The sequence below is a fragment of the Monodon monoceros genome, unplaced genomic scaffold (assembly GCF_005190385.1).
Source record: "Monodon monoceros isolate NGI ecotype Baffin Bay Population unplaced genomic scaffold, NGI_Narwhal_1 Super_Scaffold_7, whole genome shotgun sequence".
NCBI classification, from domain to species: domain Eukaryota; kingdom Metazoa; phylum Chordata; class Mammalia; order Artiodactyla; family Monodontidae; genus Monodon; species Monodon monoceros.
The window spans coordinates 14,919,103-14,946,908 of NW_021703784.1; the positions used below are offsets into that span (position 1 = coordinate 14,919,103).

The following is a 27,806-nucleotide window of genomic DNA, read 5'->3' on the forward strand; positions in this document are numbered from 1 at the left end:
TTTATAAAATGAAGATCCAAGTTTATGGTTAGGTTTACTTAACATTTTTCCCCATTACCCACTTAATAACAAGTAACAATAAATACAAATGTAACAGATTTGTTACATTTATTAAGTACGCTGGAGTCAGACGAGCCTGGGGTCAAACACTGACTCCAACATAGCTTGGTAACCTTAGGCAAGTTACTAACCTCTCTGTGTCTCAAGTTCTCTCCCCTATAAATGGGAATAGCAGCATTAGCACCTACCTGCTGAGATTGTTGAGAGAATTAAATGTGTTAACACATATAGAGCTGCTAGCACAGTGTTATCTATTGTATTAGGTCCTAGGTACTCCACAAAAGAGTTGAGGTAGGGGACTTCCCTGGTGGCACAGTGCTTAAGAATCCACCTGCCAGCGCAGGGGACACAGGTTTGAGCCCTGGTCCAGGAAGATCCCACATGCCACGGACCAGCTAAGCCCGTGCACCACAACTACTGAGCCTGCACTCTAGAGCCAGCGAGCCACAACTACTGAGCCCGCATGCCACAACTACTGAAGCCTGCATGCCTAGAGCCCATGCTCCGCAACAAGAGAAGCCACCACAATGAGAAGCCCGCACACCGCAACGAAGACTAGCCCCTGCTCACCGCAACTAGAGAAAGCCCGCGCACAGCAACAAAACCCAACACAGCCATAAATAAATAAATAAATAAAAATTAAATTTAAAAAAGAGTTGAGGTAGGATACATAGTCAACCTAGTACAACATTATACATAACAATGTTTTAAGCACTGTAAAACAAGGTTGGGTATTCATAATTCCTGTCCTCAAGAGTTTAGCTGGAAGGCGAAATACATACATGAAGCAGTAAGCCATATTAATAAAGCCATCTATTTACCTATAGATAGACATAGATACATATACATGTGTCTAATACATTAGATATAATGTATGTGTGTATATATATATATACACATATATACACACACACACACACACACACACACAGATGTAACATATAAACATAGAGTTAAATAAACAGATAGTCCATGTAGGAGAAGGTGGGAAATATTTGCATTTTCAAATGAGTTTGACCCCCTGTATTTTAATCTATTTACTCAACAAATAATTAGCATGCCTGCTGAGTGTCAGATACTGTGTTGGGTACCAGACATACAAATATAGATCAGATAGTCCCTACCTTTAAAAAGCTTCATCTAATGCAATGTCACTAGAGCCAAAAAGGGGAAAGACGAACTACACTTCTGTAAGAAGCCCATCTCCAAAGCCCTTTACCCAAATGAAATCTTCCCAGTTGAGAGTCCACACGTTACCTTAGACCATCTGGGAGAACTTCGTCTGGTTTGGAAGCACATACACTAGATGAGGATTCCGGAGGACTGGGAGCAGTGGCCACCACGCCAGCGACCTCAGATGCTGCCATCATGCTCTGCACATTCAGAAACAAAGTACAGGCTACAAGTTCCAAAATTTCAAAACAAATATATCTCACCCTCTCAGAATGTCCATACAACAGAGTCATATCAGGAAAGAAACACAAAGAAAAAGTTGGGCTCCAGAAGGAAACACTCAAGGGTATTCTCTAGTAGGATATTAAAAGAGCCATTACATGCAATAGGTCCCAAGGGATATCAATCCTCACACGTCACTATATATGTATGTGTATGTATATGTATATATATACATATATATATATATATATACACACACATATGTGCGCAAAGCTTTTTCACTTTAGGAGAAATGCAGTCTCACAGACCATGAGAATCTTCCAAATGATCCACATGCCTACCTACCTTGCCTAGTATCATTTACAAAGGATGTGATTTGGGGCCTAACATCAATAATAGCTTATGTTTTAAAATCATTTTATGGCTGTTACATTAAAAGCATTCTCCATTAATTTGGAGATGTTCGTGTGAGAGAGAAAAAGCAATATTTTATTGGGCAATCCAAGTATCTTTCACTTTTACTCTGGGTTCCCCACAGATGGGAAAAGTCTGACAACCACTGACTGAGGAAAGTACAGACTCTTTAGAGTTACTAAAGGTGCCAGAGTATGAGAATCTTGGTTACTCCAGCATGAAAATGAGAAGCTGAAAAACACGGTAATCCAAGTAAGAGATGTTGCAGGACAAACTCACGCCTTCTGTGGTGAAGAGGAAGAATAAAAATGAATATTGGGGCGGGGGGGGGGCGGGTGGTTGGTGGTGTAACACAGGGTTAGTTTAAATTCTTGTTTTTATTTTAATAGCATCCCAGGTACATCCCTGACCCTCCAAGAGCGCATAGGGCAGGCATGGAGGCTGGGCTGTGTCCACACTTCAGTCCCAGGCCGGAGACCCCCTGTGCCTCAGTTTCCCTCATCAAATTATACGAGGCTCCCGGGAGAAAACAGGCCCCAGATCGCCATTACTGCTCGCACAGGTGCAAACATCCTGCCCCATCAGGGCCCGGGCCGGGGGTCCTTGGCGCCCGGGAAACGAAACCACAGGGCACGGGTCCTACGTGCGACTCCGTGGCTGAGAGCCCAAAGGGGAGAGGGACAGGGACATCTGGCAGGAGGCTGCGGCAGGGGGCTTTAAGTCGAAGGAGCCAAGGGAAGCCCTGTACCGCAACCTGGCGGCGACCAGACGGCGACGCTGGGAGCGACGGGTCCTCGGGGGGAGATCGGGGGACGGTCGCGAAGGGGACAATGGGGGGAAGCGACGCCGGTGGTCCCGGCCACCCTCCACAGGGGGCTGGCCCAGCCTGCAGCTTCCTCCGGCCAGAGCCCCTCCGCACCTTGCCCTCGCCCCCCGCCCGGCTGCCACCCCCGTCCCACTTCTAGGCCGGGACCCCCGCCCCCCATCCCCGCAGCTCCCTCCACGCCCCCCGCCCCGACCCCAGCCCCTCGAGCCGCAGCCCCCGCCCGCGCGCCCGCCCCGCACACCCCTCCCGCGCCGCGCCCCCGGGAGGGAAGGGGGGGAGGGACGGGACTCACCTGAGCGGGCGGAGCGGGGGGAGGGGGCGGCCGAGCCTGGGGGGAGGGGTCGAGCGCCGGCCCGCGCGCGACACCTCCCACTTCCGGCGGCACGAGCGGCGGGGGCGAGGCTCGGCCGGCAGAGGAGAGGCCGCGGTGGCACTGCGCCGCCCCCGACGGCGCCCTCTGGCGGCCGGAGCCGGCACCGTCAAGGGGTCGCGGACGCTGAGGAAGCCCCTAAGATACTAGTGGACTTCTCCCGGGGCGCAGGGACTAAGGGAGATGCGACCGCGAGAAGGAAGGAGACTTGGTGGAGGGAGGACCCCCTCTAGGAAGATTACAGGGAGAGTCGGGGTCATGACGATCAGAGGAAGAACAGGAACGAGGTGTTTTTAAAGGTCGCAACCGAGATGCCCTTTCCAGAGGACACCATGAAGGAGAGGACCGTCCCTATAGAGGTCCCTCTTGAAGATGCCCCGAGAACTCGGGGCGGTGGGCGCCCGCGAGGAGCACCCACACACGCTGCTCTCTCAGTGGAGGATGCCCGAAGGAGCCGGCCCCCTACAGCCAGTTGCTCCCGGCTGGTCGGGCCGGCCGAGGGACCCGTCGCTGATTGGCTGCGCCGCTGGGCGGAAGTGATGCGACTGTCACTGGCTTCTCGGGCTCCCGGGAAGCCGTGAGTTTCCGCAAGGAGGCGGCGGCAGCAGCTGCGGCCAGGCGGGTGAGTTGAGAACTCGGTGGGGGCGGGGCATTGGAAGTCCGGGTGGCCTAGAACTGGGGGGCAGCCGGTGTCTGAGGACGAGGGAGCCGTACAGAGGGCGCCTTCAGTCCCGGCGTGGGGGAGCCCAGGGAGACGGGGCCACGGAGTCTTGGATCCAGGATAGTGTGGGTCCTCCGAGGAGACGGGCACATTGAACGGGGCAGTCGAGGCCAGGGAGGGGGAAATCAATGAAACTGACCCCGGTACGCAGCCTGGTTTCTAGGAACAGGTGTAGAGGTTGCGAGGAGGACAGTCTCTTGGGAGCAGAATCTTGGACTCTGGGCTGCCCGTATCATTCCTCTTCTCTCTTGGCACCTCAGAGCTGTAAAGACACGCCTAGCAGTTGGGTGAAGTTTGAGATCTACTTTCAGAGGGTATTTAAGTTTCCTTACCCAGAAGCCTAGGGTGAGGGCTGGAGTGGGGTTAAGGTACTGCTCTGCCAGAGGGACTGGAGGATGTAGCGGTCAGGTTTCTTCTCTCTTCCGGGAATCTATGGGCTCTACTGAGATTGAAGGAGCCTGCCTAGTTGGGTCACTATCAGGCTATCTAACAAGATTTTTGTGTGCACACTGGGAAGGACACCTGAATATCTTGGGACAGTCGACGCTGCTGGAGCGCAGGGAGGAATTTGCCCGGGAACCTCAGAGGAAAAGAGAGGAGATATGTAGATTTGGGGAGGGAAATGTTAGGTGGCGGAAGTCCCCTTCTCCCTTTCCAAAGAGACTTCGGTAAAATACCCATGTTATGTAATGTTTTGAGACTAATCCATTTGCATATTTGTGTGGGTACTAAGCCCTACCTCAAGGTGACCCCCCCTACACCCCACCCCCGTAGAGAGCAGATGCTTCTGAAGCCCAGCCACCAATAGGGACACACATGTTCTGTCACGCATTCACCTGTCTCTGTCCCCACAGTTGCCCACCAGTTCTCATTTGGCTCTTCTGTCAAACCATGGGTAGCAGTCCCAGGTTTAGAGCTTGAGCCCTCACTTCTCAGCCGACTTGCTGAGCTAGTGACTAAGGGTAGCCCTTTAGTGCTGCTTTCCAATCACCCGTTCTCCCCAGAGTGTCCACTTGCCTCTTAACGCCTGTTCAGTTTTGTTTGCATGCTCGGGTTTTCCCCATTTCACCCGCCTCCCGCCTACTCTTACTTCCCCTGGCATCCACAGGAGCAGAAATCAGGAAGTTAGCTACCCCCTGGACTTCTAGGGAGCAGTACCACCTACTTTTTCAAGAGGGGTTTTTGCTAAGAGTTCAAGCCCTCTTCTAGGCATCTAGGAAAAAAAGAAAAGACGATGGCCTGACGTTTAGGTTGAGAAGTACGGTTTCTGGGTTATGCACTGATCTGGCCTTACTGGACCAGTTCGGTTCTAGTCTGTGACCTATTTGGGATTCCTGGAACTGATACTTAGTCACTTGCAGTTTCTTTGATCACGGATCCTAGAGTTCGTGGCCAGCCTCTGCTTGCTCCACTGGGTTTGGGAGGACACCATTTCTTGTTTTCTTGGGGCCTACAGGTCTGCAGTCTGTGCCTGGAGTCACCACTGCTCACAGCGAAAGGGATGCCTTTTCTCCGTTTGCACAAAATGAGCGTGAGGTGGTTAGCCAGACCAGGAGCTCAGCCTCACTCAGGGTCCAGGTGGGAATGGGGCCCCACTGCGGGGAGTTAGCCCTCAGGACAAGGGGACCAAGACGTCAGCTGGGGAAAGATTTCTGTCGCCTCTGAAGAAGGGAGGAGGGTCTCTTCTAAAGAACGGTCATGACTCTGCCAGGAATTTGCAGGAGTCCTGTGACTTTTGAGCCCTTTTCATGGCAACAGTGGGAAAGAGCAGCACGGTGCCTGTTAGCAGCTGGACATCCTGCTTGATTATCTAGTGATAATCATGCCACTGAGGGACCCACCGGGTTCGTGCTGGCCCACACTGCCCCTGGGGGCTTATCCCTGTTGGTCAGAGATAACTGTGAATAACAGGAGAGGATCACATGTTTAATGATTTAAAAGGCACGGCTTAGGGATTTCCAGGTGTGCCGTGTTATTGCGCTCTTACCTCTGATGTCCTTTCTCTTTGTCTGCAGCCTACTGCTCTGATGCCCAAGGGGAGGCAGAAAGTGCCACACTCAGATGCCCCCCTGGGCCCCAGGCCCACTTGCCTCTGCCTGGAGCTAGCCGGGCTCTTCCTACTGCTTCCCTGGGTGATGGGCCTGGTGGGGGCAGGTGGGCCTGGGGCCCAGGGTCTGGAGGGGCTGAGCTGGGCGGTGCGTGTGGACAGCCCAGAAGGCGAAAGGGAAGAACAGTCGCTGGAGCAGCGGGCAGATGCCCTGGCCCAGGCGGCAGGGCTGGTGAATGCAGGACGCATCGGGGAGCTCCAGGGGCACTACCTCTTGGTCCAGCCGGCAGGGCATCGGCAGGCCCCGCAGGTGGAGGCCGTCCGGCAGCAGGTGGAGGCCGTGTTGGCCAGGCACGAAGCCGTGAGCTGGCACTCAGAGCAGAGGCTGCTCAAGCGGACCAAGCGCAGCGTCCACTTCAATGACCCCAAGTACCCGCAGCAGTGGCACCTGGTGAGTCCAGCCCTGCAGCTTCTGGCTTCAGATGGCTGGGCGGGGGGTACCCGGTGCTTTAGTGGCCTCTTGTCTGTGTCACTCTTCAGTGCCCCCATCCTTTGCCTGAGGAGACATTTCTGTGGGCTTCCACAGTGGGCTTCATCCTCGGGCTCCACCTTCCCTGTGCTCATATCCAGAGAGCCGGCGGACTGCAATGGCTGGGCGTGGGTCCTGGGACCACGCTGCCTGGGCCGCCTGCCACTGACTAGCGTGTACCTTTGGGTGCACTGTTTAGCCTCTCTGTGCCTCAGTTTTCCTTTCTGTCATATGGAGATTGTAATGGTTATGGTTATGGTTAAGTGAACTAATGTACTTGGGCCCACATGGGAAACACTTTACAAGAGTTAACTAGTAACATTATATTATACGGTGTTAATATAATGTATATCATATGGCCTACGAATTATATTATCCAACCCTTGACCCTAGCCACCTTCTCACCCTTATTGCCTGTGAGTGATGCCAGGCTTTCCCGGAGACCTAGGATGTGGCAAAGCTCTCACGTGTCCCTCCTTAGCTCTGTCCCCACCTACCCTTATTGGTCTACAACCTCTCTCTGGCTCCTTGACGGTGGCCAAGAGTGCACAGGGGCTGCTCGCTGTAACTTGTCTCTCTATGGGCTATACTGCGTGTCACTGGATTCCCAGGGCTCAGAGAATAGTTCCTGACCCTGTCTCTCCTGCAGAATAACCGGCGGAGCCCCGGCAGGGACATCAACGTAACAGGTGTATGGGAGCGCAATGTAACGGGGCAAGGGGTGACTGTGGTGGTCGTGGACGACGGTGTGGAGCACACCATCCAGGACATCGCACCCAACTATGTGAGTGGCACTGGAACGACCCGAGCCACCGCCGGGCCTTACCTGATTCTTGATGTTCCCTCAGGCCTGTCCCCTTTCTTAGAGGTCATTGGGCCAAATAAAAGGGCCTGGAGGGCTTCCCTGGTGGCGCAGTGGTTGAGAGTCCGCCTGCCGATGCAGGGGACACGGGTTCGTGCCCCGGTCTGGGAAGATCCCACATGCCGCGGAGCGACTGGGCCCGTGAGCCGTGCCCGCTGAGCCTGCGCGTCTGGAGCCTGTGCTCTGCAACAGGAGAGGCCACAACAGTGAGAGGCCTGCGTACCGCAAAAAAAAAAAAAAAAAAAAAAGGGCCTGGAAGGTGGGATGGTGTTCTTCATCTACTCCTTTTCCGCAGCCAGCCTTCCAGCCTGGTAGCTAAGACACTGGACGTGGCTCCAACTCAGCAAGGGAGACACTTCCTGGTTCCTGCTGCCACTCCCTGCCCTGGGGAGTAAGGAGTGGCCCCTGTGGGCAGATTCCCTCTCTGCACAAGTTCCTTAAAGCCTGACTTTTAGGTAGCCCCAAACTTCTTTTATCCCAGGCTTCCCACACCATGGAAGCGGCTCCTAGGCACATCTATAGTGGCCAAGAGAGAAATTTTCCAAGAGCTGCAGCACTTCTCAGTTTTGCCTCATGGTGTCCTGTCCTCATATCTCACAGCCCATGTGGTTTGCAGAGATGGACCCACAGTGCTGGCTTAGAGCCCCCAAATCCCAGTTCCCCTCTCTCCCTGAGCTCCAAGACCTGACCCCTTGTAACCAGCGAGTGACCACATGCCCCGCCCGTTCCCCCACCTTGTTTCAGAGCCCCGAGGGCAGCTATGACCTCAACTCTAACGACCCTGACCCCATGCCCCACCCGGATGTGGAGAATGGCAACCACCATGGCACGAGGTGTGCAGGAGAGATCGCTGCCGTGTCCAACAACAGCTTCTGTGCCGTGGGAGTGGCGTATGGGAGCCGCATAGCAGGTATCTCCAGTCCAGCCTCGGTACATTCCTCCTGTACAGCTGTCCATCCTCTGTCCCTCCCCCATGAATTCCAACCCGACTTTATTTCACTCTCAACACACAGCAGAAAGCAAAGGTTAAGCTTATAGGTAGGTATCTGCAGGACGTATCGGTTCATTGATTTTTTTCAGTGCACTGTTTCCAACATGTTTTTAGCAGTGAACCCCACTGTATAAAACAGCTGAAAGTATGAAATGCTCTGGATGGGAGATGGAGGCCCAGGCCCCACCTACTCAGACAACTCTTCCCTTTTTCTGATCATGGTTACGCCCTGTCAATGCTCAGCTCATTGTGATGATAACTCCTTATACTCATCCATGCTGTATTTGTATTTTAATGGTTTACCAAGTGCCTCCTGGTCTGCCCTTCCTCCGTGACCCCCGTGTGTCTGTGGAGGCCCCTCTCCCTTCTCCCAGCTCTCCCGTTCCCAGCTCTTCTGATGGTCACCGTCTGCTCTCCATCCTTTCAGGAGAGCGGAACAGCCCTGGCCCCCGCTGGGGTGGTACTGCGGCTCCTCTGCCTCTCGGTCTTTGTCCATCGAGGCAGAAGGTGAAGGGGATGAATGGAGACACGCTGTCTGCGTGATTCCTCATAAATGCTTGGGACCTGCATTTCCGAGGTTGGAATAGATTGGCTGTATTCCTCTTACACTCCAGCAGAGGTCAGCAGCCCTCTCTGCGAATGGGGCTACAGAGGGAGCCAGAAACCTTCAGGGCCCAAGTCCCTTCTGAAAGCTCCATTCCGCCCTATGTGGTCACCAGGATGTGACCCACCGCATTTTATTGGGTGAGATTAGGCATCCATGAGAGGAGTAATTCTGATGAGTACCATCTATTGAATACCCTCTGTGTGTCAAGCACCACTGCAGTGTTTTACATGATTAAGGATGCACGTAAGAAGGGGACCTTGGATTCCCTACGTTCTAGGCTCTGCATCTTCCCACCGGACCCCAGGATCCTTAAAGTCTAAGATTTAGCATTATGTTAAAAAATATTTCCGGACAGGTACATGCACATGGTATAAAAATTCAAAAGACCCAAGAGTACTTAGAGGAAAAGTAAGTCTCCACAGGGGGGCCCCCCAGCACCCAGCTCCCCGCCTAGGGGACCAGCATTATTGAGGAGCCGGTATGGCCTTCACCGCCTAGGTATCCGGGTACTGGATGGACCCCTGACAGACAGCATGGAGGCTGTGGCGTTCAACAAGCACTATCAGATCAATGACATCTACAGTTGCAGGTGAGGCAGAGCCAGGAACAAGGGGAGGGGCCAGAGGCTCGGGCACTGGGCGAATCCTCCAACCAAAGAACAGCAGGATGGGCTGACTCGGGCAGGTCCCAGCAGGGCTCTCCCCACTGGGTTCAGCCTGTAAGTCCACTGCCCTTGTTTCTCCAGACCCCCAGCGTCTGGGTTCTCAGTCTTAAGCCCCTTGTCACCCCAGTAATCAGGTTGCCACACGAGGAGTGCTCCATCCTGCCTCGTGTTTATCTGTTTATCAAACTCAGAAGGCTCTGGAAGAAATTGGGCATTCCTTTCTAACCACAGCAGAGCTGGACACCCAGCACCAGACCCCATCACACCACCCCCCCAGAAACACACCTGCAGCTCCAGGTTACGGTTATGGAGGGGAGGGGGTGTTTGATAAGGAGGGGCTGAGGCTGGGCTGCCCCCCAGCACTGATGGCACCTGCTCTTCCTCAAGCAGTGTCTCCTGTAAATGCATGGCATTATCCACATGGACATTTCCTTTCAGAGAAAGAATGGAGAACTCCTCAGACCCGAGAGCTTTCACAGATACTCCCTTCGCCGGTGCTCTGCCATCAAGCCTAGCGTTAGATCCCTAGGTCCCATCCATCTCTACCACTCTGTACTCCCCGGGGACCTGAGAAAGGGTTTTTAGGGTCAGGTTAAAGTAGTCCTAAACTGGGAAAGTTTCCAAGGACAAGAAGAACTTTAGCACGTACTTCTGTTTTCCACTTTGGAGTGAGGGCTGGACCTTTGACCCCTATGTCCTTTCATCGTGGGAGTCCGGAGCTGGAGCCCTTGGGAGGAGAGGAAGGGCCCAGGCGGAGGGACGGCCGGCTGAGCCTGGGGGGCCTGGGTGGGCAGCCACAGCCTGGCTCTGGCTCTTCCCACTGGGTGTCTCTCAACAGCTGGGGACCAGATGACGATGGAAAGACGGTGGACGGTCCCCATCAGCTTGGGAAGGTAATTGGGGACCGCGTGGAGACTTTGGAGACCTAGGACCCCCTCTTCATTCCGTTCCTGGAACTGCTCCCGCCCCATCCCCATTTGCAGGGCCAGACCTACCATGTAGCCCGGGCACCTCCTTGGGGAAGAGCGCTCCTGACCTGGGGTTGGGGGAGTGTGGAGGATGTTCTTAGAGAGAAATGGAGTAGTGCTTTGAGATTGTTTCGCTCTGGTTGTGTGCTTGGCTCCCCATTTCTGGCCCTACCCTCTCTGATGAGCAGAGCCCGTGCACCATACAGCTGTTCCACTAACAGCCTCTTCCCCTTGAGTCCATCTTTAAATCTGTTTCTCCCATGTCCAGTGCTCTTGGCTTTTTTTCTTTTCCTTCTAGAAGGGGAGGAAAGAGTGAGCGGCATGGAGGTTGGGGTCTTCCTATGACCTCCTCAACTGACCTGGACGTTTTGCCCCTCAGGCTGCCCTGCAACATGGGGTGATCGCTGGCCGCCAGGGCTTTGGGAGCATCTTCGTGGTAGCCAGTGGCAATGGGGGCCAGCACAACGACAACTGCAACTACGATGGCTACGCCAACTCCATCTATACAGTCACCATAGGTAGTGGCCTGGTGGCCCCGGGTGTGCATGTGTGCTCACGCCTGTGTGTGTGAGAGAGAGAGACACTCAGTCGTGACGGGACCGTGTATGTGGGTGTGCCCCCAGCTTCCATGGGTCTGTCTAAAAGTGTATGCATGATCTTCTCTTCTCTTCAGGCTCTGATGGTTAGGAGGGACTAGCCCTGCTCTCGGAGGATGTCAGGACTTCCTTAGAAGTCATACCCCGGAGCACTTTCCGCCCATCATCTGGGATACCAAGCCCCCCCCCCCCGCCTCCATCCCCACAGCTGCTTAGCCCTCTGCTTTGGCCTCTCTTCCGTGGGTCCCTTCGCTCCTGCTTGAAGCCTTCCCTGACCCCCAAATGCCCTTCACCTGTGCTCCCTCCCATAGCATTTACCATCCCGGTTGTTTTCATTTACTTACCCGACCTCCTCCCTGACTATGGGCTCCTTGAGATCAGGTCTGTGCCCTTCTCCCATGGCCCCCATGCCTCACACAGTGTGCGACTTACGGTAGGTAATTGATAAATGTTGAGGAAAATGCATGTGCGAATGGATGAGTAGGTATTGAGGTGGAACGCCCCCCAGATTCACCCTGCAGCCTGTTGAAAGAATGGTCTTAGGGCGCAGAATACCCTCTGCCATTTGAGGCTGCCTGTCCTGGTGAGGAGTGTGGGTACTTGAAGGACTTGGACCACTGAGCTCATTTTTTAAACTCAGGTTTAACTTTAAATTTTTAAAGTTTAATTTTTAAACCCAGGTGATAACTCAGAGATGACTCTGATGTTCTCAGGCCCTTGTCTCTGCCCCCATTTCCCCTACTCTGTCCCCAGGTGCTGTGGACGAGGAGGGGCGGATGCCTTTCTATGCCGAGGAGTGTGCCTCCATGCTGGCGGTCACCTTCAGCGGTGGGGACAAGATGCTCCGGAGCATCGTAAGTGCCCCGCGCCGGGCCCTCCACTCCCTGCCCGGGCCCTCGGGTTCCTCTTCCCTAGCAGGTCTGTGTCCCTAAGGGTCTGCCCCTGTTGGAAGAATGGAGCTGAGGACTCTAAATATATCTGTGTAAAGGGGTTTTATCTTTAAAATTTTAACTTACAAATATGCATGTTATCGTAGGAATCACTCTATCACATTGATTAAGTATCACATTGATTGAAATGTCTTCCTTTGGTAGAACATGGTCTTTGGCTAAATTTCTGTGGCCTTTATAAAAAAAAGGCTCATCATTCCGCTGCTGTGCAGCCCTTATGTAAATACTGTGAGCTCTGTTCCTGTTCATCCTTGGGAGTAAAGCTAGTGGTTGTCGGCACGGAACGGGCGGGAAAAGGAGTCAGGAATGTCTCAGTCAGCCCAAGAGACAGCTCTTTCCTTGGAGCTGGAACTGGAGCCACAGCAAACAAGAGGTCGGAGCAATGGAGTGGAGTTTCTCAAGCTGTGGGAACCTGTGAAAGAATTCAGGGTCCCGTGCCTACACCCAGCTGGCTGAGCTTCATCCCGTCATCCTAGAGCTCCCTGCCTGTCCCCAGTGCCCCAAACAGAGTGATACAGGGACAAGGGGCTCTCGGGCAGAGCTGGGCTGCAGCCAGGTGGTGTCACATTTCTCCAGTGGCTCTGGGTTGGGAGCGCTCTCCAGGGCCATTGGGAATTAGGCTGCTTCCTCTGGGTCAGATTCACTTTCCCAGAGACTGAAATTCTGTTTTGCCACTAAATGACTTCTGGTCAGCACAGTGTTTTAAGGCTCAGGGCCCGGGGACCCCAGCCCCTTTCCCCACCCCGAGAGAAGAAAAAAGGGAGCCGACTAAAGTAAGTGGGCAGGAGGGGGTCTGGGTGCAGAGGGCACCGCCCACGCCCACCCCAGGCCAGGCTGGGTTGGGAGGACGAGCAGGAACATCCTGGCAGAACTCTCGGGAACCCGCTCGACCCGGCCCCAGCGAGGGACCGCGAAGGCTGCCGAGCATAATGGCTCCTCTTACTGTGCCCTGCCTGCCTTTCTCCTCCTGACGCAGCTCCGCATCTCACCCCCACCCCTACCACGTTCCATCTGAGCTATAAATTGTCCGGAAATGAAAAGAGAGTTTGTTTAGCCAGGCTCCCATCTCTGGGACGCTCTTGCCTTGGAAACCAGTTGTCAGTTTCTGTTCAATGACCAGCTCGGTGGGGCTGTCTTCCTGAGGGCAGGCACGGAGGTACAGGCTGCCCGGAGCCCTTCCCGGCCCTTTCCAGTGGCTGCCTGGGGCTCCTGCCACAGGCAAGTTCACAGGCCTCACAGCTACACACTAGACTGTCACTGTGAGGCTGTTTCCGTAGCAGGAAAAAAATCAACCTGCTCCCTGGCACAGACCAGGCTCTCCACCCTCACTGAGACTTCCACTTGGAGAGTTTTTGCCTCCTCTCCCCTGCGCACGATGTCTGAGTGAAAATGGCGTCTCTTGGCAGCCTCTGCAACAGCTGGAAGGCGAGCAGTGAGCATGCGCACGATGTCTGAGTGAAAATGGCGTCTCTTGGGAGAAGTTAGCACCTTGGTATCTGACCCAGGAGAGAAGCTTGGAAGAAGATTTTCTGGTCTTAGCGTGGGCACCGCGTGCCAGATCCGGAGGGCCATGGCCTGGAGCAGGTTTAGGCAGGGCCCCCCTCGGCTAAACCCTCTGTGGCTCCAGGGTGGATTAGAGCATGAAAAGAACTGGATGCCAGACAGATGCTGTGTCTCCCTGACCCCTGCTCTCACCTCCCACCTCAGGACCACAGGTGGAAAAGGGGGGACTCGTGGAAACCACCCGAGGCACCAGGCCCAGAGCAGGGAGGCAGGGAGGCCTGTGGCTCGCCCCGGGCCAGGGTGGACAGGGGGTGTAGATGCTACACCCATGCTGAGCCCACGGGTGGACGAGGGGACAGCTTCCTCTCCCTGGGAACACACTCCCTTTGTTCGCACGGATGTCACTCCAGGCCCTGTCGCTGAGCTGCCAAGTTGGATTTCCTCGACTGGTGCCGTCACTGTTGTCCCCGCTCCAGCTGGGGCCCAGGAGCTCCCGGCCACTTCCTCTGTCTCCAAAGGCTGCGGGGGCTGGAGGGGCGGGGCTGGGGTTGGGTGGAGGATTTGGGAAGGGGTCACCAGAGGAGCCGCAATCAGGAAACCATCCTCTGCATGTGAGGCCTCTCCCCTCTCTCCAGCTCCTTACCGCCCCCTCCCCCACAGTAACCAGACCCCCAGAGTAACTTTTTAATTCTTCTCAACTCTCCAGAGATTCTCTTGTTAGGCGAAGAAGGAGGAAGAATCTCCTTCATCCCGACCTGCTAGACATTCAGCTCTCGCAATGGAAGGGCCCCCGGAGGCTCGGGCTGAGGCCCAGCCCCGCACCCCTCCCTCCACAGCACCTGGGAACAGTCCCTAACCCAGTCCTCGTCCTCTCCATTCCGCTTCCCAGGTGACCACAGACTGGGACCTTCAGAAGGGCACAGGCTGCACCGAGGGCCACACGGGGACCTCAGCCGCGGCCCCTCTGGCAGCCGGCATGATAGCCCTGATGCTGCAGGTGCGGCCCTGCCTCACGTGGCGTGACGTCCAGCACATCATCGTCTTCACAGCCACCCAGGTGAGATCCTCGCAGGTGGACAAATGGCCTGGCCCAGCCCACGTCAGACTTTCGGTCCCAAGGACTTGGAGGTTTCAGATTCTAGGTGTCCCAGACGTTAGGTGCCAAATCCCGTCCAGAGTTGCATGTGCACGGAACAAGTGTGGGGACCCCATCAAGACCACAGACCTAAATTCACTCGCACCTGTTCTGCTGCTGCCCTTTTACCTGCAAAGGAGAGCTCCGGCTGGGCTCCTGACTCAGGGGCCTGTGGCTCCTGGCTCCCTCTCTAGAAACAGGCCATTGGGCTGGTGACATCACAGGCCTTTGCCCTTTTGTCTCAGCTTTCCTTGGGAAATCCATTCCTAGCAGCCTTGGTGGGAGAGTCTGGACTGGATCAGCTAGCAGGGCGAGCAGGGAAACTTAAAATCCGAGAGACTAACCGGGACCCCTGTCCTCTCAGTATGAGGATCGCCGCGCGGATTGGATCACCAACGAGGCCGGCTTTAGCCACAGCCACCAGCACGGATTCGGCCTGCTCAATGCTTGGAGACTTGTGAACGCAGCCAAGGTGAATAGGTGTCCTGCGTGGAATGACGAAGGAGGTGGGGAGAATGCCTAAGACACTGCCTGGCACATCGTAGGTGTTTAATAAATGCTCGTTCATCTGAGACCCATTTTACAAGTGAAGAAGCAGGCTCAACACTATAATTAAAGTTTCTAAACTATCGGTGGAGAGTAAATGGGACCTGAGTATCGTTTGGAGCCCTCAGGGTGCTCTGCCCCTCATCTGCTGTCCTGGACACAGCATTTCCTTGCTTTGGTGCCATAGGGAGCAGTCCAGGTGGTCCGCAGGAGCCTTGGGAGCGAAGGAAGGTGGTGAGGAAGGGGGAAATAAAAAGAGCAGTGCCCTAGGGGCCAAGTAGATGAGAGTGGGTGTGTGGGGTCTATCTTGTTTGTTCATTCGCCGTTCCCCCTTCCTTTCATAGATCTGGACGTCTGTCCCTTACTTAGCTTCCTACGTCAGCCCCGTGTTGAAAGAGAACAAGGCTATCCCACTGTCCGCCCGCCCCCTGGAGGTCCTGTGGAATGGTAAGCAGTCAGCAGAAAGGGGGTTAATCGTGGGCTTGAGGTTTGGGGCGGGGTGATGGAGAAGCTAAACTCATCCTCCCTGCCGGATCCTACCCCCTTCCTGTAGGAGCTGAGCTCCAGCCAAACCTGTGGAGTTTTCTTTGACCATTTTAGGACATGTTGCTGCTTCTGAGTTGGCTGGCCCCCCGGCTGCTTAAACGAGACCTTTCTCCTGAGTTACTGGTGGTGGAAAGGACTGCCGAGCAAGCGATTAGGAAGGCTGGTGGGAGGGCTGGGACTGGGACCTGGGAGACAAGGCACGAGTTGAAAGACTTTCCTTTGACTTCCATGCTAGGAACTTGCCAGACGATTCTCTGCAACCCGGTGGCCTTTGGATGGAATGAGGGAGTTGAGAATGTCTTCCTTTGATTCTCAGGCTTGTCTAATACAGAGAGAGTCAGCTGGGGCCTGTAGGGGGAGGACAGAGGAGTCCCCGGAGGGCTCCCTAGACTGTGGTGGCCCTCCCTCTGCCCACGCGTCCATCACACCTGGGGCCGCTAGGACTATCTGAAGGGGTGAGGGCCGTGTGTTGTCAGTCAGAGATGTCGTCTTACGTTGAGCACAGAGGTTGAGCCCCTTCCCAGAGAAGAGGGCAGCTGGATTGGGACACTTGAACAAGAGGATCTTCTGTCTGCAGATTTCCCGGACTTCCCACTGGGGAGTTTTCCCTGCCTCCAGTTCCTTGGGGATTTTTTTCCTCAAGGATTTTTGACAGGCAGAGTTATTCACTAATTTTTATGAAGATTGAAGCATGTCATGCTTTGTACACAAATGGAACTGTTTTCGCATTTCCCATCCTCCTAGGAAGTGTTCAAACCACAACAGTGGCAAAAGGAGGAATGGCCAAAGATGGGAGCATGGAGGGGAGGGCATCCCTGGGGTGGAGGTTTCACTGGGAATAGTCCCGTTGTCTCTCTCCCTAACCATGTCCAGCACTTGCCCAGTTTCCCCTCTACGTGGAAGGAAATCCATGGGCCCAGTTCATTGCATTTTCCGTAAAAGGAATGCTGTCTTGGAAAGGGCATAAAGCATCAGCCAAGGCAGAGAAGTGCAGGAAGGTTCCCAGGAATGCAGTTCAGTAGGAATCTCGGGGCTTCGCACTTGCATGTCTTGGGGACAGTATGTCTTTTAACTTGTACCTCCCATCCAGGGCTGCTAACCCGCAATCGCATCCATCAAATGAGGGGGTCGACTTAGAGTCCTTCCCAGCTTCGTCATCTTCTGCTTCCCACTAACCAGGGATGTTCCCCGGCATGTCTAACAAACTTCCCTCTGTATAGAGGCATCTGGCACCTGCTCGTTTGTCACTAGGAAGCAAGAGAAAGAAGGACAGGTTGTCCTGGGCAGAGGAGAGCGGGAGGTGGGATAGTGGGGAGAGAAGGATGGAGAGAAGGGAGGTGAAGACTCAGCGAGTTTTGCTAATGGAGCCCTTCGTTGGTTTGGAGGGCAGCAAGTGGACTGCTGATCTTCAAGGTCAGCAAAGGTGTCTTCCCCTCTGTCGTGACCCCATTCACCCCTGAGCAGACAGAACTGAAGGTCCACGCTTGTGGGCGTGCTTGGAGGCTGCAGAAAGTCCAGTTCACATAGAGCTGAGCATAGTCCCGGACAGTTAGTAAACCTCTTTCCCTATAGCCAAGGAACAGTCTTTCCCACCAAGACCTGGGCGAGTCAGTGTCCAACGGCTGGAAGGTGAACTTTTTTGTAAGGTAGAAGGAACTGAACATCTTTCCTATAGCCAAGGAACAGTCTTTCCCACCAAGACCTGGGCGAGTCAGTGTCCAACGGCTGGAAGGTGAACTTTTTTGTAAGGTAGAAGGAACTGAACATCCCTGAGATGGAAAAGGGGTGCAATACCACTAAGACTGGAGCAGTGGTGTCCAAGAGAACTTTCTACAATGATGAAAATGTTCTCTGTGCTGTGCAATTCATGTGAGGTTATTGAAGATTTTAAATGTGGCTCGTGTGGCTGAGGAACTAAGTTTGTGTGTTATTGTAATTGAATTTAAATAGCCACATGTGGCTGGTGGCCACCTTCTTGGGCAGGGCAGCTCTAGAGCAAGACAGGAGGAGGATGTAGGGGGAAGGGGATTGGCGCCCCTCGGTTCCTTTAGCTCTGACTCTGGGTCTGAAATCTCTACCAGAGGGTGGGAGGGAGGGCGGGGTTTGGGAGGAGTATCCAAAACACAAGGGAGCCTGTGTGTATTTACAGAAGATTCCCAAACACCACTTGCAATTACCCTTTTACCCTTGTTTGCAGCCAGTGCTGGTTCCCCCTCTGGCCATGCTTGAGTCCTGTTCCTTCCTGGCTCTGAATCTTCCTCTCCTGCCCAGTCTTTCTCTCCCCACTGATTCCTCCTCCTGCCTTCAAACACCCTCCGAGCATCTGTTAGGAAACACCTTTAAGTCTCTGCCCACCTCCAACCAATAACCTTTTCAAATGAATTAGCCAAAGCAATTGCTCGCCTTTATCACACCCTCTCCACCGCTGAAGACTTACTCCATCACTCACAGTGCCCCTCTCCTGCTCAGACCAGGGGCCAGCTCACAGCCCATCCTTCTCAGCCCTCTTGTTCTCTGACTGGACTAACGAGACCTGTGTGGCAGCCTCCCTCTTCCTGCGGCTGCAGTGACCTCCTTTGCTCCATGGCCCTCTTCTGGCTTCTCTGCCCAAGGAACTTGGTTTTTCTGTTCGCTCTCCTCACTACTCCCAAACCAAGAGTGCCTTCTACGACTCATTCCATGTTCTTGACCCTCCCTCTACGTTTTCTCCCTCGACGGCACAGCTGTGTTTATGGCTTCCGCTGCCACCTCTCCACAAATGATTCCTAGATCAACATCTCTTATTCTGATCCCTAACCAGTGAGAGGGGTAGAGATTTTTCTGGCTTCTGCAAGATTATGGGCAAATAAATCCCTGGGATCTTCGGGGTGGGGTGGGGTGGGGGGAGGGCGGTTGAAAAAGACCCCAGCTTGCCAAAGGCAAAATAATATGATCATCATCAACTAAGATTTGAGTGTTTAGGTGCGAAGCACTGGCTTAAGGATTAACTCATTTAATTCTAATAAAACAGTTCTCGTGTTGCCACATGGCTGGCCACCCAAGTCGCTGTACACCCCAATAAGGAAATGCATGTAACGTGCCACTGCGTACACGTTACATGCTAACACAGACAAGCACTCGCAGGGCTCTTTTTGGATTCCATTCTGTTCTGTCGTGCTCTATAACGTGTCATTTACTCTCTGTTAGGCCCTTATCTTCCATGTTAACACTCTCCTTCAACTATGCCAGGAATATTTTCCTCCATCTTTCTATTCCTAAATCGCTGTGTACTGTTGGATATCCCATCAGTACTTTACGTTTAAAATGTACAGCATCTTAGATTTCATTATCACCTATCGAAAGCCAGCTTGCTTTCCAAGTTTCTCTCATTTCTGTCTGTGCCATCACCATTCCCTAGGCTCCCAAACTTGAAACTCGGGAGTTTTCAATCCCACTGTATCCCTTGCCTCTCCCTAGGTCTTCCTCCAGCCCTCAGAATTTTGTCTTTCATTTATTTCTCTGAAATGTCTCTTGATTGATTGACTCATTCATTCTACAAGTATGTGAGACCTACCTCATCCCAGGCACTGTACTAAGTTCTAGGGGTTCAGAGATAAGACACGATTCCTGCCCTCAGAGAGCTGCTCCCAGTCTGGTAGGGAAGACAGTCCCTCCTGCAGGTAGAGCGCAGTGTTACAAGCACTGCAGTGGAGATGGCGCAGGTGCCTCTTGCCACCAGGGAAGACACAGGAGGGTTCTCAAAGCAACTGAGATTGACCCCGAGTCCCACCAGGTAAGCTAGCCGGGGGAAGAGGCGAGGAAAGGGACATCCAGGCAGCAGGGGCAACACGTGCAGAGTCGACGGTATCTTCAGGGAGCGCAAGTCATGTGGTGTGGCTGGAGCGTGGCTCCTGACTGGCAGAGGAAGACTGGAAACTCAGGTGGTAGGGCCACATGGAACTGTGTCTGCCATGGTAAGGAGTTTGGCCTTTATCTTGAAGTTTGTGGGGAGCCTTTGAGGTCAATTATCACCAATTGATGTTAGCAGTAAGGGAGAAGGAGAGCAGTCAGAGAGATTCCCGAGGCTTTACCTTTTAGAGATACATGGGAAATCTTCACTAATGAAAGGATATGATGCCTGGCGATTCTGCCAAAAGAATCTGGGGAGGGGCTTCCCTGGTGGCGCAGTGGTTGAGAGTCCGCCTGCCGATGCAGGGGACACGGGTCCGTGCCCTGGTCCGGGAAGATCCCACATGCTGCGGAGCGGCTGGGCCCGTGATCCATGGCCGCTGAGCCTGCGCGTCCGGAGCCTGTGCTCCCCAACGGGAGAGGCCACAACAGTGAGAGGCCCGCGTACCGCAAAAAAAAAAAAAAGAGAATCTGGGGAGGGGAGAAGTGGGGATCATCGATGAAATGAGATTGGCCATATATTGGTAGTTATTGAAGTGAGGTATTGAGAACATCTGTTTTCTCCATTTATATAGGTCTGAAACTTTCTATAGTAAAAATTTATATATAAAGGTGTACGTATATAGATGTACGTCTACATACATACACCTATATATGTAAAGATTTCTGAATTTTTAGCTGGAGTCATTGATTAGATGGTGGTGCCATCACATGAGATTAAGAACCCAGGAGGAAGAAGAGGTTTGGGCAAGGACTCTGGAGTGTGAAGAGCTGAGGAAGAGAATTTGGGCTCTGCTGTGTTTGAGGCTTCTATGCAGCATCTAAAGGTTGTATTCAGAAAGCAGTTGAATAAATAAGTTTGAAAGTCTAGACTGGAGGTAATGGTTTGGGAGTCACCCGCATAAAAATGGAAGAGAAAGGTCTGGGAAAGAAGGAGATCACTAGGGTTGGGGGTAGACAAGGATAAAAGAGGACCTAGGACACAGGCTGACATTAAAGGAGTGGACAGAGGAAAGGGGCCTCAGAAGAAAACTGAGAAGAGATGCCTGAGGTTGGAAAAGAAACAGGAGGATGGTGTCACTGGAATCTAGGGTAGTTCTGATGGGAGTGGGCAAGCGGGCAAGGACTGAGGGCGTCTCTGGTTTATCAAGGAGGCCATTGGTGACCTTAAGAAGAATACTTTGGGACTTCCCTGGCGGTCCAGTGGTTAGGACTCCGTGCTTCCACTGCCAAGAGTACTTTGTTTCAGTCTATTCATGGGGGCAAAAGCTAGACTGCGGTGGGTTGAAAAATTCGTGGGGACAGAAGAAGATTCCTGGTTAAAGACGGTGAATTGAACACGCGCTTTTATCTCTGCTTACTCCCAAAACCTCACCAAAGTGAGAATAAAGGAATAAAAGTGGTATAAGCACAAGGACAAAGAGAATGAGAGACGAGACCACAGCAAAGGAGAGATTGCAGCACATTTCTGGAAGACGGAAAACGAGTGGAGAAGTGGGCAGGGCTAAGAAAGTTGCAAACCAAGTACCTGTAAGGGTGAACCTAGGCAACAGGCTCGTTTCATGCCTCAGAATCCCCAAAGGCTCAGGACTCGGAGGCCCCATGCACTACAGAAGACAGAGATGAGGTGTGAGAGTAAAACGAGAGATCAGTTAAAAGGTAGACTCCCAGGTGTCTTCTCCCATCCTTAGCAGCCTTATCCGGGCAGGAGTTGGGAATTTTATTCTCCAGAGCCTGGGGCCCCAGGTACAGCAGAAAATAAGAGACAGAGAGTGTACCTTAAAATGATAAACCATGGGGACTTCCCTGGTGGCACAGTGGTTAAGAATCCGCCTGCCAATGCAGGGGACACGGGTTCGATCCCTGGTCCAGGAAGATCCCACATGCCGTGGAGCAGCTAAGCCCGTGCGCCACAACTACTGAGCCTGTGCTCTAAAGCCCGCGTGCCACAACTACTGAAACCCGTGCACCTAGAGCCCGTGCACCTAGAGCCCGTGCTCTGCAACAGAGAAGCCACCGCAATGAGAAGCCTGCGCACTGCAGCAAAGAGTAGCCCCCGCTCACCGCAACTAGAGAAAAGCCCACACACAGCAACGAAGACACAACGCAGCCAAAAATAAAAAATAAACAAATTTTTTAAAAAAATGATAAACCATGAACTATGACGGGGACACGTTACAGATAAACTAATTCTCATAGCTAGTAAATGGCAGAGCTGGGATTTGAACCCAGGCTGGGTGGCTCCAGAGCCCATGCCATTAGCACCAGCAGGCACAAGAGTTGAGAAAGGGTTTATTTCACCGGCAGTGACAGCACAGAGTCCTAACCACTGAACAGCCAGGGAATTCCCCGCTCTTTCTTCTTTGATCAGTTATCCACGCTCACATCGGCTTACCCTTAGAATCAAGCAGTTTAGCTGGGCTTCCTGTCACCTGTTTCTTCTTCCTACTCTGATTCAGCCTACTCACAGCTGTTGAGAGTAACCTTCCTTTAGCACTTTTTTTTTTTTAAAATTCTGTCCTTGCTCGAGAATCTCTAATAGCTCTCAGTTGCTTGTTTAAAGTAAAAATTTTAAAGCCCTTCCCATGCTAGGTCCCCTGCCCATACTTTCATATTCTCTCTGAGCTTCTTCATCTGTGAAATGGGGGTGCTGCTCTCTGCTTTGCCTGTCGGCATGAATTAATGAAAGAAAAGTTGCTTTGGAAAGAATCATTTCTCATTGCAGCCTAATTTCTTAATATTCCCCAATTGAGTCTTCCACTTCAGTAGTTTGGTGGGGTTTTTTTGTTTGTTTGTTTTGGGTTTTTTTGACTTTTTATTTTGAAATAATTGTAGATTCACAGGAGGTTGCAAAGAAATGTTCAGGGAAGTCCTGTGCACCCTTCTCCTCATGTTAAATGTCTTAATTCTAGGACAGTAGCAAAACCAAGAAAATGATATTGGTCTAATGCAGAGCACTTATTCAGATTTCACCAGTTAGACTCATATTTCTGTGTGTGTGTGTGTGTCTGTAATTTTACCACATGTATAGCCTTGTGTAATCACCACCACAGCCAATATCCAGAACCATTGCATCCCAAGACTCCTCAGTGCCACCCCTTTATGGCCACACCCATCCCCTCTGTACCATCCCTAGCACCTGGCAACCACTAATCTGTTCTCCATCGCTACAGTTATGTTATTCATGAATATTACGTAAATGAATATTACGTAAATGAAATCACACACTGTGTATCCTTTTTTTTTTAACATTTTTAAAAATATTTATTTATTTATGGCTGTGTTGGCTCTTTGTTTCTGTGCGAGGGCTTCCTCCAGTTGCGGCAAGCAGGGGCCTCTCACCATCGCGGCCTCTCTTGTTGCGGAGCACAGGCTCCAGACGCGCAGGCTCAGTAATTGTGGCTCACGGGGCTAGTTGCTCCACGGCATGTGGGATCCTTCCAGACCAGGGCTCGAACCCGTGTCCCCTGCATTGGCAGGCGGATTCTCAACCACTGCGCCACCAGGGAAGCCCCTGTGTACCCTTTTGATATTGGCTTTTTTTCATTCAGCACAATTTCCTTGAAATTTTTTCACTTCAGTTTTTTTTCTTAATTTGTATTTCCTTCAGTATGAAACTTGTTCATGTCCACCTCTGCCTTTCTACATGCCATTTCCCCTTCTAGAATACCCTCTACCAACACTCTCCACCAATCGTATTCACTTCCTCCCTCTAAGTGTGTCTCACGGCTGCGCACCTAAACCCATCTGACTCATCTCTGTTCTAGCATCAGTTATGTAGACCGCATTCCATATCATTTTCCACTTGCACATAGAAGGCAGAGACCATATCCAACTTTTCTCTATATTCCCAGCAGCTAGCACAGTGCCTGAAATGTAGGAGGTACTCAGTAAATTATTTTTTGGGTGAGCGAATGTCGGAAATTGCTCCGTTTGGTTCTTCCATTGTGTCTTGGGTATGTGTTGTCCTCCCAACTGGACTCTAAACTAGATTGTAAACTTGAAAGCAGCAACTGCATTCCAGTTACTAGTGTACACGAGGTTCAGTCAGGGTTGCCAAAGATGTTTGTATGTGTCTTCCATGAGTATGTTCCTTTGTCTGTTGGGGTGAAGTGAGGGCATAAGTGTTTGTGGGGCTGGTTTCCCAGCTGCCCAGCCTGACTTCCCACAGTCAGCAGGATGGACCTGGAAATGTCGGGGCTGAAGACCCTGGAGCACGTGGCTGTGACAGTCTCCATCACTCATCCACGACGTGGCAGCTTGGAACTGAAGCTGTTTTGCCCCAGTGGCATGATGTCTCTTATTGGCACCCCCCGCAGCTTGGACTCGTACGTACACGTGCCCTCACCTGAGCTCTCTCTGCGACAAAGGCCTTTTCCAGGAAAAGATATGGGAGGAGTGGACACTGGCACTGTCCTTAGCTACCGTGGCACTGGCTTTATTACCTTCTTTGTTCAAGTGCTTACAATGTGCTCAGCACCGCACTTGAAATATAGTTTCTTTTCCTTTTTTTTTTTTTACGTCTTTATTAGAGTATAATTGCTTTACAATGGTGTGTTCGTTTCTGCTTTATAACAAAGTGAATCAGTTATACATATACATATGTTCCCATATCTCTTCCCTCTTGCGTCTCCCTCCCTCCCACCCTCCCTATCCCACCCCTCTAGGTGGTCACAAGTTTCTTTAATCCTAGTAAGGACCATGCAGGGTAGACTTTGTAACCCTTTACAAATGAGGAAACAAGTCACAGAGCTAGTTAAGTGCCTGAGGGAATAGCAGTAAGCCTAGACCTATGGGACTCCCAAGCCCGTGTTCTCTCCACGTTTGCTTTTTCCACTACACTACGTTGACACAGGTCCCTCAGCCCCTGAGATCCCAGGGGCAAGGGCCAGCACTTGAGGGCCCTTCATGGCACCCTCCCGATGGCTGTAGCTCAGACAACAACTGCTACTACAGTAAGAAAATGCTTTGGGGCAAAGGGGTCAGTTCCCTGCTCCATGCCTTCCTCTGTCTCCTCTGTTCTTGCCCCAGGGACCCCAATGGCTTCAATGATTGGACCTTCTCCACTGTGCGGTGCTGGGGGGAAAGAGCGAAAGGGACCTACAGACTCGTCGTCAGGGATGTAGGTAAGCCTGCCTGCCCCCCACCAGGGCCCTGCCTTTCGTGATTGTCATCTGGTCCCTCTGGATCTCAGAGTCCCCACAGAAATTGTCCCAGGTGGAATACATAGGGTTGCCATCGGACCAAGAGGGTAGATGCCAAGACGTATGCCCCACCCAAAAAAATGGGCATTGATACCTAGAATTGTTCATTTATACTACCTCTCATATTCCTTGGAGAAGTGACTGATCCATTTTTCCTCAGGATAGCAACAAAAATTCCTTGTTGAAACCACATTTCAAGTTCTTTCACATATAACCATCCTCCGGCCAGCCCTGGTAGGCAGGTAAGGGCAGGACTAATTTTCACCGTTTTTTTTTTTTAAAAAACTGAGGCCCACCCAGAGGTTTGAAGTGACTTGTGTGAGGTCACACAGTATCTCAGTGAGGACTGGAAATTGAACCCAACCCTCCCAACTTCCAGCCAAGTTAAGTGTTCATCACCAGACTGGTGGTTTTCAAACCTTCCTTTAATTTAGCTGGACTTTTTTTTTTTTTCCTTCCCAAGAAAAATCCCAGCTGAAACCCCAAAATATGTATGAAAGAGGCAAAACTTCTCCACTTAGGAGTGCCACCTTTCACCTCCGCCTTTCCATTCCTAAGGGCACCCCGAGAGGCACGTCTGCAGTACGCTGGGGTCAGTGGGACAGAGTTAGACAACTACTGTGGCCGCTCATGTGGTCTGAGTCCCTCTGGGTGGCGGGGTGGGCAGGGCCTCTGCTGTCTGTGTGGCCAACAGCGGGGCGTGGCTCACGGACCGCCCTGCTTGCGGCTCTAGGAGATGAGACGTCCCAGGCCGGCATCCTCCGGCAATGGCAGCTGACCCTATATGGCTCTGTGTGGAGTCCAGTAGACATCAGGGACAGACAAAGGTAGGCGTAGACACATGTCAGAGGGAGGGGGACTCACGGGGTCAGGGAAAAGGCCACTGAAGGAGTGCCACCTCCCTGGGAACCCACAGCGTGGCCCTCCCCTGTTTGCTATGGGGCTTCCCTCTGTCTGGCTGTGAGGTGGGAGGATGGGCGAGGCAGGCGGTAGAGGAACCAAGCTGAGTAGGGCATCCTCGTCTCCTTTCTTCTCCACAGGTTACTAGAAAGTGCCATGAGTGGGAAATACCTGCATGATGGCTTCACGCTGCCCTGCCCTCCCGGGCTGAAAATCCCAGAGGAAGATGGTTATACCATCACCCCTAACACCCTCAAGGTACAAGGGCCAAAACCCAAGCTGCAGGCAGGCAGGAATGTCCTGAGGGATGTGGTCCTTGGTGGGAGACTCAAGGTGACTTGGGGAGTGAGGGGTTGGGAAGACCTAGGTCCCCACTCTACAGGCTAACTCTCCAGGGCATTCCTTGTGTGGGGGGAACAGGGGGAGTGGTTTGGGGTGGGAGAGGCAGCCCCTAGGAAGAGAGAGAGTTTCTGAGCCCATTGTTCTGGGAAACCACTCTTACACAGGTGTTTGACTTTCCCCCAGACCCTGGTGCTGATAGGCTGTTTCGCCGTCTTCTGGACCATTTACTACATGCTGGAAGTATACTTGAGCCAGAGGAATGTGGCCTCTCACCCAGTCTGTAGGAGTGGACCCCGCCACCGGCCCCAGCGCAGCCGAACAGCCAAGGAGGAGGGGACAGAACTGGAATCAGTGCCCCTTTGCAGCAGCCAGGATCCAGGTGGAGTGGGGATGGAGAGCGAGGGCCCTCCCACCACCTCCGGGCTCCACGCCCCAGACCTGCTGGATCAAGGGGACTGGAGCCTGTCCCAGAGCAGGAGTGCCCTGGACTGCCCTCAGCACCTGCCCCCAGACCTGCTGCAGGGGAAGGAGGCGCAGATTTGCTGACCTTGGGCCTGACAGCCAACATGGGAGAGGCTCTAACTTCCTAAGACTGGGGAAGCTTGGAAAGCTGCTCCGCAGTCCCGGGAGCTCTGGGGAGAAGGCAGCCCCGATGCTTCCACCTGGGACCAGAGGCCTAAAGAGCACCCTCTGGCTAAAGACCACACTCAGGGAGGGCAAGGGCCTTCAGAAGGTACAAGCGGAGCCAGATTACAGTCTCGCAACAGCCATGGAACCTTCCTCCAACCCAACGGGAGTTTTTGGTGAGAAGGTCTCGGACAAGGGATTGGGGCCCCTGCTGGGCAGGTCTCCATCCTTGTTTCTCCAGGGCAGGCCAGTGGTGTTGGGCACAGGGACCCTCACCCACACATGGCCAGAAGAGCATCTCAGCAGAAACATCACTGGGGTCACTTGGGAAGAGGGCTTAGGGATGGAGGCTGGGAAGAGCCCCAGACATGCCTGTCCTTTTAACGACCCAGGGGCCAGAAACAGCAGACTTCTCCTCTCTCCCCCTCACCTTCCAGCCTAAGCCTTGGACCTTGGCATATGGGCATGGCAGTCAACCCTCAGCTCGGCACACATGCCCTGGAAGCAGCTGCCTCCATTAGCCCTGATCAGAAGCCAACCTTGAACACACCCCTGACCCCCTCACCATCACGCCCACCCTTCATCCTGAAGGATCGGTACGACACACCTGGCAGGGCTAGGGCACATCCTGGGGGAGTCTGTGGCAGGACTGGGACAGGTGTCGGATCAGTCACTGGCCCTGCAGCCCTGCGACCACCCGTCTTCCTCTGCAAAGTGCTCAGGGAAATGGCCGTGCCTGCCGGAGGCCAGCCATCTGCCTGGCAGGCTGTGACTCTTCCTCCCATCCTTGGCCTCCTCCCCTCTTCTGAGCTAGTTGGTCGATTTGAATTTTTTTTTTTTTTTTAACGCTTAAGATTTGGTTTTCTCTTTTCACAGCAACATTTTGTTGAATTTTTTCTGCACAGCTTTTCCAAAATAAAAACCTTCCTCACAGTTCTGCTCCTTCCCGTCTCCTTTCTGCCGCCTCCCCAAAGCTAATGCAGGTCTCCAAGTTGCTGCTCGTTCCCTTCAGTCCCGAGATTCACTCTCCTCTCCCAGCCCCTGAAATCCTGGAACTCGAGGGGTCCTTCAGAGGATGGCAGCCAGGAACACACGTAAACCCGAGCTGCCGGCCT

General features: G+C 52.9%; 2 protein-coding genes across 7 annotated transcripts in view; one reads left to right on the forward strand and one right to left on the reverse strand.

Annotated features, from left to right (window-relative positions):
• RNF214 (ring finger protein 214) overlaps window positions 1–3,036 on the reverse strand; it is a 47,905-nt gene extending 44,869 nt beyond the window's left edge. For 2 of the 4 annotated variants that reach the window (XR_003791387.1, XR_003791386.1), the window contains exons 1-2: window positions 2,988–3,021; window positions 1,318–1,433 (exon numbers count right to left, since the gene is read on the reverse strand). Coding sequence is in view for 2 of the 4 variants with exons in the window: in XM_029207496.1 (XP_029063329.1) it covers window positions 1,318–1,430 (113 nt within the window). In the remaining 2 variants the exon portion in view is untranslated. Of the gene's footprint in view, window positions 1–1,317; window positions 1,434–2,987 lie in introns of all 4 variants that reach the window. The other 2 variants (XM_029207496.1, XM_029207498.1) reach the window with 2 other exon arrangements.
• Window positions 3,037–3,616: 580 nt separating this feature from the next.
• Window positions 3,617–27,224, forward strand: PCSK7 (proprotein convertase subtilisin/kexin type 7). 3 transcript variants are annotated; one of them, XM_029207175.1, is made up of 17 exons: window positions 3,617–3,687; window positions 5,243–5,364; window positions 5,802–6,284; window positions 7,012–7,146; window positions 7,969–8,134; window positions 9,321–9,411; window positions 10,325–10,379; window positions 10,834–10,972; window positions 11,804–11,904; window positions 14,393–14,560; window positions 15,003–15,110; window positions 15,529–15,631; window positions 23,790–23,946; window positions 24,650–24,744; window positions 25,556–25,649; window positions 25,863–25,980; window positions 26,248–27,224. In XM_029207175.1, exons 3-17 carry the CDS (start codon window positions 5,814–5,816, stop codon window positions 26,608–26,610), a joined length of 2,364 nt encoding a protein of 787 aa, XP_029063008.1. In that variant the 5' UTR covers window positions 3,617–3,687; window positions 5,243–5,364; window positions 5,802–5,813; the 3' UTR covers window positions 26,611–27,224. The 3 variants fall into 3 exon arrangements, 1 of the variants encoding a protein (XP_029063008.1); XR_003791358.1 differs by lacking the exon at window positions 26,248–27,224 and adding an exon at window positions 24,983–25,064 and having other exon boundaries at window positions 3,639–3,687; XR_003791357.1 differs by lacking the exon at window positions 25,556–25,649 and having other exon boundaries at window positions 3,639–3,687; window positions 26,248–26,336.
• The last annotated feature ends 582 nt before the right edge of the window (window positions 27,225–27,806 follow it).